The sequence below is a fragment of the Propithecus coquereli genome, unplaced genomic scaffold (assembly GCF_000956105.1).
Source record: "Propithecus coquereli isolate 6110/MARCELLA unplaced genomic scaffold, Pcoq_1.0 Scaffold451, whole genome shotgun sequence".
Lineage (NCBI taxonomy): Eukaryota > Metazoa > Chordata > Mammalia > Primates > Indriidae > Propithecus > Propithecus coquereli.
In genome coordinates this window covers 419,300-427,960 of record NW_012150297.1, presented here as the reverse complement: position 1 = coordinate 427,960, position 8,661 = coordinate 419,300, and the positions used below count along the sequence as shown (strand labels likewise).

The window sequence follows — 8,661 nt, the reverse complement described above, 5'->3', positions numbered from 1 at the left end:
TTTAGTTGTCCAAATAATTTCTTTCTACTTTTAGTAGAGACGGGGGTCTCGCTCTTGCTCAGGCTGGTCTCGAACTCCTGACCTTGAGCGATTCACCCGCCTCGGCCTCCCAGAGTGCTAGGATTACAGGCGTGAGCCACTGCGCCTGGCCTAATCAGACGTTATTTTAACAGACGCGATTTAATGAAAAGGACAGGTTAAACAAATACTGGAGAACGGAAAAGACAAAAAGGAAATGCTGAGGTTCCACGCAGACAGAACTGCAGGCATTAGCTACCACAGCTTTAGGGAAGCTACGAGCTCAGAGGGAAGGCCTCTAGCCCCACAGGGGACCCAGACTTCTGGAGAATAGAGTACACGACGTCACAGCCGATTCTGACCTGTCTGATGAAGTGTGATCGTCTGGGTGTGTGCACAAAAGCTGGACCCTGGAGTCAACTGCTACTGTCAGGGTGAAGAGTTAGGTGATCCCGACAGCAGGAACAGCAAGCAAAACAGAAAGGCGTGCGTCTCTTCTCCCTGGGTTTCCCATTGGCAGCATTCAACAGGGAGCCAGGTGTCCAAGGTTGTATGGTTGTAGAGTCCTAACCTCCTACACCCACAAAGTAGAGTGCAGAAAGCTGGGTTTGCATCCAAGAGACAACAGCTTAGAAACTGGCAGTTTCTCTGCTGGCTACTCTGCATCCATATAACCCCTTCCACACATCCTTAGACATCCATATGAGAACTGTAACAACTTTGTGCTTTCACCTCCCAAGATACAACTATCCTTCATCACAAACGAGGACTTCCTCACCTGTTCCTCACAAGGGGAGACACAGAGTCCCAGTGGTCCTTGTCCATCCCTGGGAGATGATCAAAGTATCCATTTCTAGGCAGTGTGTATTACTTGCAGATTCCTTTCCAGTACCACCTAAACGTTCTCCACTACCCAAGAGAATTGAAACCATATGGTTGTACAAAAACTTGCGCAGCAATGTTCAGAGCAGCATTATTTGTAATAGTCAAAAGGTGTAAAAAATCCAAATGTCTACGAACAGCTAAATGAATAAACAAAATGTGGTCTATCTATATGCTGGAATATTATTCAGCCATAAAAGGAAGGAAATTCTAACACATGCTACCACATGGATGGCCTTTGAAGACGTTGTGCCAAGTGAAATAAGCCAGACACAAAGGACCAATATTGTATGATTCTACTTCTACGAGGTACCAAGAATAGGCAAATCCATAGAACAGAGCAGAAAAGCAACTACTAGGGCATGGGGAGTTATTGTCTAATGTACAGAGTTTCCTTCTGAAATGATGAAAAAGTTCTGGAGATGGATAGTGGTGATGGTTGGACAATTACGTGAATATACTTAACGCTAATGAACTGTACGCTTAAAAAAATGGTTAAAATGGGCTGGGTGAGGTGGCCCATGCCTGCAATCCTAGGGCACTTTGGGAGGCTGAGGCAGGAGGATTACTTGAGCACAGGAGTCTGAGATCAGCCTGGGCAACATTGCAAGACCCTGTCTCTAAAAATAGAAATAAAAAAAGAAATGCATGAACACCAAACTTTTGTATGCTGGTTTTCTCTGGGGAATGGAGAGAAATTTGATGGGGAGTAGTGATCGAAGAGGATTTTCATGTTTAAATCTATACATACCTGTGTGAAACTTTTAAAACAAGAATATATTCATACTTTAATTATGAAATTAAATTTTTGATAATAGGACTCAGAAACTCAACTAGATTAAGATAATATAACTTATAAACAAACAAACAAAAACAAGGTTCCCTCTTCATCCTGCTCCTCCCCACTCCCCTGGGACCCTCTTCTTGCCATTCAGTGTGAGATGGGTGGCATTTTATTTTATAGATCAATTCAGGCTGGCAGCTCTGGTAACCTCTTCACTTCCTGAAACTGTAGCAAGAATCCTCGTAACAACTACTCTAAAAATAGGGTTAATGTGAGTCAAAGAAGCCCTATAAAAAGGCATCCTTCAAGAAGGAACTGTGAAGTCACGAACCATATGCGATACTGGAACAGGAGCATAATGGTCCTGACTGGTCCCCAATGTCACACTGGATCTCTGGCTACTACCTCATGAGTATTTCTACTCCAGAGATGCTACAAGAGATGTGGGAGATAATCAGATTCCTGTGCAGTGATCTCTTCCATAGATTATCTACTTTTCGGATTATTCCTAGCGCCTCCTAAATTCCGAAGGGATTTTCCCCTGCTGTTATGCATTCTTCTGAGTAATCGTCCCACCTTCTTCAATTGTTGGGAGTTCAGAGAATGTAAATTAGTTTTCTATTAGCCTAAACAAACACAATTAGAAAGGAAAAATCCCTCGAGGCAAAGAACACCTATCAAAGCCAAATATAAATTATCTTTGACCAGCGTACTCCCGGAAATAAATGAGAAACCAATGTAATTATCTTTTTAATCTCTAGAGAAAGTGTTTTAATGCTTTCTTTTATAGATTTCTTCGGTATTTTATAATCCTAATGTTCTTTTATATTCATTAAATCACTCATTCTGTAAGCTGAGCCCGTTCCCTTTTGTGGGCATCAGGAAAGTAGATGAGCTGACCTTGGTTATTCTAAATGAACTTCCCATCCTTGAAAATGTACAAACACGGTAATTTTATGCGCATATCTTTTTTATATTGGTTTAACCCACATACATGTTATTTTTAACATCGCTATGGCATTTTATAATAATAGCTGCCAGGTCTACAATGAGTCATGCACTCTATTAGGAATTTTAGACATATATTTTGTATTCAATCCTTGCAACCACTCTACCGTGTAGAAATAATGATACTCTTAATGTAGAAATGAAAAAAATTGAGGCTGAAATATTTCTAATGGGTAAAGAAAAAATGGAATATTGGGAGTGAGACAACAAATTGTCTGATTCCCAAGCCCAGCATCAAGCCATGATGTTACGCTTTCTGCCATCATGTTGCTACATTATAGGCTGCGTAGCTGATCTACTGCTCTTGGGCATTCTGCATTATCTCTGATTTGTGGCGGTGATAATATCTCATGAAAACATTTTGTAACCATCATCATCCTGGGTCCCCACGTACGTAGCTCTGTCTCTACAGACTCACACAGTAAGTGAAAGTAATTTAAAAATGAATTCCAATCTCCATTTTGTCTCTCAAAGAAAAATCACAGGAGATCCAGTTTAAAACTCACAGCAATACTCCTCAAATTTCCTCCCTTCCTTCCCCCACACTAACTGCCGGGGAGGCATCACCGCCTCTGTGAACCTGGCCGCTCCCAGCAAGTCAAAGCCTGCACCTCCCTGTGGCTCTTTATTTTATAGACCAATTCGGCTTCCAGGCCCCGTTCCCCTGGCCCTAGCTAGGTCTGGTTTCTCTCCACTCATTCTCCTAACAGCCCATCCCAAAAGGGCGCGGAAAGAAGTCTCCTTTTGTGGGAGCTGGAGATGGGGGCTGTGGAGAAACGGAGATAGGAGAGGTCAGGGAACACTCACACGTGAATCAATTTCATTCCTGTGGTGTTTGTAGTTAAGGTTTTTGGTTTTTCATTTTTGGGTCCCCTCCCCCCATGAGTGAGATTTGTGGGTCACTGAATAAATCTATAACAGTGAATAGTTTTAATCGGGAGGTGGTCTTACTCTTAAACAAAATTTATGGGAATCCGTTGTCTTGGGTTGAGCTTCTGCACTGGGCGCCAGCAGACGACACCGAACCAGACCGGAGGGACTCCCGCGTGATCAAACTGGCCAGTTTGACGTTCAATACAGTTTTTTCAACAAACAAACAAACAAACAAAACCCAGGAGATTCACAGCAACAATCAGAAGGGCCCCAGTTTACCTGAGCTATTCATAGCGTGGTAAGAAAGTCCCCTCTGTTTTAACCTTATAAGGAAAGGAACTTTGAAACAACCGATCCCCTTTTTTCCTTATTTCTGCTTTCTTCAGCCATTTTCTGCCAACAAAGCCAAGCTCCTCTCAGCTCCACAGAGCGCTCATCTGTTCTCTAGCTGGAATGCTGCCGAGTCGTGAATCGCTAAGAAAAGCCAATTAGATCTTTAAACTGTTTGTTGAAATTTTGTTTTTCAATATTACTAATTAAAAAAATACACTGTATGACTATAATGAAGTTAACTTGTCATAAGGCTTGAAAGAGTTAAATTTTTGCTTGATATGCCTTTATAGCTAGTCAGTATATTTTATGATCACAACTAAGTCATAAAATTCTGATTACTTCATAATAACGGTACTACCTACCTATATGTGAAATGCAATCATATACAAAAATACAGTTAGCCCAAGCCTCCCTATTTTCTCTTCCCTAATGGGCTAGGGAAGAAAAGAGAGATTTAGACTTCTGGTGAAGTGGCTCACTCAGCTATTAAATATTTAATAATTGGTATTCTTCCCTTAAGAGCCTTTTTTGGGTTTTGGCCAATCCCAAGGTTCTCATCTTTGGTCAATCCCTGATCTTGGGACTGCCCCAGCTTTCTTTGACATACTTCCTCTCTCCAGGTCCTCCCTTATCAACACTTCCTCTCCAATTGTATCAGTCATTTACATACTAGTAAGAATTTAACCCAATATACTTTCCTTCTCAGGGATATTTGCATATTCTATTTTATCTCCAATTGTGAATGCAAGGATTTGTTTATGGTCCTGGAGTTTTAAGCACTGATGAGGTAATGTAGAAACTATGTACTTGAGGGGAAAGAAGTTGCCCAGGTGTCTTCCCTTGAAATTGTATTTTATAAGTAGGCATTTTCTCAGTTTATGAATATGATCAGCTCCCAACTTACCACTCTTATGTAACTGCAAGTTTCGAGGTCAAATGCACTTCTGTGTGCACACTCAGGTCGTGCACACACACATAAATGTAGAGAGGACAGGTAGGTGGCAAAACATGGAATTTACTGATTAAGGAAAGCAATACATGATTTGCATTAGAAATAAATTTCTAAACTCACTTTCTATGTCATTCTCATCTCTTACTCATAATGAATCTCTGCTATCAGACTAGACCTGTAGCTTTTTGTGTTTTGCTATTTTTCCAGTTTGACAAATGGACAGACTCTCAAAGGAGAAGAATCCTCACGGGCCTGTTGGAGCGCTGCTCCCTGTCACAGCAGAAGTTCTGCTGTCGAAAGCTTCAGGAAAAAATTCCAGCAGAAGCCCTGGATTTTACTACCAAGCTTCCGAGGGTGTTATCTTTATACATCTTTTCTTTCTTGGATCCCCGAAGCCTTTGTCGTTGTGCACAGGTAAAGGCAAAGAAGTGGCACGTGGTGTTTTGTAAGGGCTGCCTTAGAGAACTCTGGAACTTGAATAATTTAGGGAAACACACACGCCCACACGCAACCGAGAAACAGATGAGATGGTCCGTATGTTCAGTCTGGATAGTTCGAATGAACCCCACCTCCTTTGTGCTTAAGTCTGTATTTAGTGCTCAAAAGCGGGAAAAAGTATGAGACACATCAGTGTCTATAAAAATGTATTAGCCAGTTGGAGAGATACACTGGTAAGAAATGGCCATCAGCAGGGCGGTCTCTTGCTGCGCAGCGTACAACTACAACAGAAGCCTAAAGTGCGCAGTGCAAGTCTTCCTCTAGAATGGAAAAGCTCCCGGTAAGCTGCTAACGGGAAATGTACGAAAGAGCATGAGACTAAAAGAGACCCAGGTAGGCAGGGATGCTCGCAGAGGCCTTGGAAAAGGAGCTGTTATTTTCTTACAAGTAATTTCGTGGTGTTATTAAAGTGAAGTTAAAATATTTAAGATATTAAACTGGTAGTCATTTTGTTGAGTCTTTTCCTAGAGTCCAGCAAGACCGGAAATTATTGGCTACAACGCATTCACATACGTGTAACATGTTAACTTTAATTTTTAAAATTGAGAACATGAATGCAGCAAGAAAGATGAATTGTTCAATAATGGTGTTGGGACAATTGGGCAGCTATCTGGGGGAAAAAAATCCCAGTAGAATAAATAGATTTATATGAAACCAAAGAAAACCATTGAAGTACTCAAAGAAAACATAGGAAAGGAGGACTTCGTGAGTATTCTATAATACCCAGAAGCCTGTTGCAAACGAAGGGCTAATTTCTTTATTTTTTTAAAAAGCTCCTATAAGCCCAGGTACAATGGCTCATGCCTCTAATCCTACCACTTTAGGAGGCCAGAAGGGAGGATTGCTTGAGGCCAGGAGTTTGAGACCAGCCTGAGCAAGAGCAAGACCCCATCTCTACAAAAAATAGAAAAATTAGCTGGATGTAATCGTATGTGCCTGTGGTCCCAGCTACTTGGGAGGCTGAGGCAGGAGGATCATTTGAGCCCAGGATTTGAGGTTGCAGTGAGCTACAATCATGCTACCGCACTCCAGCCTAGGTGACAGAGTGAGACCCTGTCTCAGAAAAAAAAAAAAAAGAAACAAAAACACAAAAACAAAACAAAAATATCTTATCTGCCTTGGGGAAAAACCAGCTTGAGTACCTAGGTCAAAATAAAAATCTAAGGAAGAGGAGGAAAGGAGTGAGAAGGAAGAGACTTTTCTCCCCATTTCCTCCCTGAAAAACTCCATCTCTCCTTAAATTCTGAGTTAATTTACCGTATGGAGATTAAGATGGCTGTTGTTTCATTTCTGGGCTGAACAAACTAGATGTGATTTCTGTTCCTGCCTGCAGGGCTCTATCATCAGATCCTCTAACTTTGTTCCTCCTTCCAGCTCCTGATTCTTTCATTTCTTCTAATTGTGCCCCATTCTCTCCTTAAGGTCTTCCCTTCAGCACAGGAAACATACTAACAGTAGGAACTCAGTAGCTGGTGGATGGGAGAAGGGAGGAAGAGAGGGGTAGAAAAATGGGTGTGTGGATAGCAAGGGCCATTACAGGTGGTCTTCTTTTGGGGGAGGGGCAACTCAAAAATTATTAGTTATGTAATTGATGTTGAAAAAGAGGCCAGTTTTCCAAGGATGAAATTTGGGCTTGAAGGTTATATGTCATCTTTACAACTCTTACAACTAAGACACAGAATCTCTAGTCTCAACTTTATATATGAACTTGATCCTAGTTTCCAGCAAGACTTATTCGAAACCTTGGGTAAATTATTACAACTATTGCTACACAGCGTAGGGTCACCTCCACCATTGGCTGGATGTGTGGGATTGGCCATAATGCTGTGGATATGGAATGTATGGAACAAATACTTTACGCTTTTTGAAATCCTAAAGGCTCTATAGGACATACCATATAGTATCAGTAACTGTGTTCCATTTATAAAATTTATATTTAGTGAAATTGTAAGAATGGAGGAAAAAGGAAGCACATCATGAAAAGAAGAAACAATGTACAGACCTGGGTTTATATAACCTTCATATAACTTTCATATGACCTTCAGGAACCTTTACGAAGTTTCAAGGTCTGAGTCTCAGTTTCCTCACTTGCATATGAGAGTAATAACTATACTGACCTCCCTAGGTTGCTATGAGGATAGTTAATAGGTGCTCAATAAATATCAGTTGACTGATTCTAAGACTGAATTAGCATTTAAAGTAAATCCTTCTGCTTGGATGGATAGGGAGCACTTCAGGTGAGGAGGTAACTATTTAAGCTGTGATTTGGAGGAAAAGGACAAAAAACTTATCTCAGGTCCAGGCTGACAGCTCAAAACCTACAGAAAGTGGGCATGTAAACTTAGTAGGTTGTTTTGTTTCGTTTAATTGTCACTGTTGTTCCAGGTGTGCTGGCACTGGAAGAACTTAGCTGAGCTGGACCAGCTGTGGATGCTCAAGTGCTTACGGTTTAACTGGTACATCAATTTCTCTCCAACGCCTTTTGAGCAGGGGGTCTGGAAGAAGCACTATATTCAAATGGTGAAAGAACTTCGTGTTACCAAGCCTAAGGTAAATTTCAGACAAAAAGCAGCAAGCTTACAAACATAAGCTCCTTACAAATTCTGGAACTAAGACTATATCAAACTGGAAGTTGGGGAAGGGAGGTGGTTCAAAAGAAATATAACGTGATTTCAAAATTCTCCTTTTCTGAGACTTGATAGCCATTTTCGGGATATCCATGTTAGTCGAGACCCTCCTCTGACACTCCCAGGCCACAGCTGCACCCAGGAGATGAGGCCTAGGAAGTTTCTTCCTCTGTGCAGGTCTCCGTGTCTCTGACTCAGACACCAGACAGTTCTGACATGCGGACTCTGGGCAATATGCAGTGTTTGTTATTTCTGGGTCTTCAAATTGTGCTTTACTATTTCAAATTTTCTATGACTCTATCAGGTGAGCTGAAGTTTATTTTTGTGTCATTTATAAGGAAAAGTTTTCCAATAAACAAGTCCTTAGAGAAGGGCTGAATGGGCATATTAAACTTCTTAGTTTTTGCTAGAAACTAAGCAATGTAGAGCATTTACATATAATCATAAAAAGCAAATAATGCAAGGATAATTTTTTCTAGTGGCTTTCTATGCATGGTAACCAATGTTTATATTCATTCTTATAGTCATAGCTAATTAGATAATTTATGAGCAATTTTTATGAGCCCTTTGTTTTTGGCATTATCCATACACATGCGGAGTTGTGCATCATTTCTTAAAATAGATGAGTTCCTGAAAAATTATGTGTAAATTAGAATTTTTAAATGATTTTTTTTTTTTTTTTTTTT

General features: G+C 40.7%; 1 protein-coding gene across 1 annotated transcript in view; it reads left to right on the top strand.

The window, feature by feature from the left end:
- FBXO16 (F-box protein 16) overlaps positions 1-8,661 on the top strand; it is a 24,535-nt gene that overhangs the window by 7,742 nt on the left and 8,132 nt on the right. The window contains exons 2-3 of the mRNA XM_012654924.1: positions 5,058-5,264; positions 7,734-7,898. Of these exons, the coding sequence (XP_012510378.1) occupies positions 5,058-5,264; positions 7,734-7,898 (372 nt within the window). The remainder of the gene's footprint in view (positions 1-5,057; positions 5,265-7,733; positions 7,899-8,661) is intronic.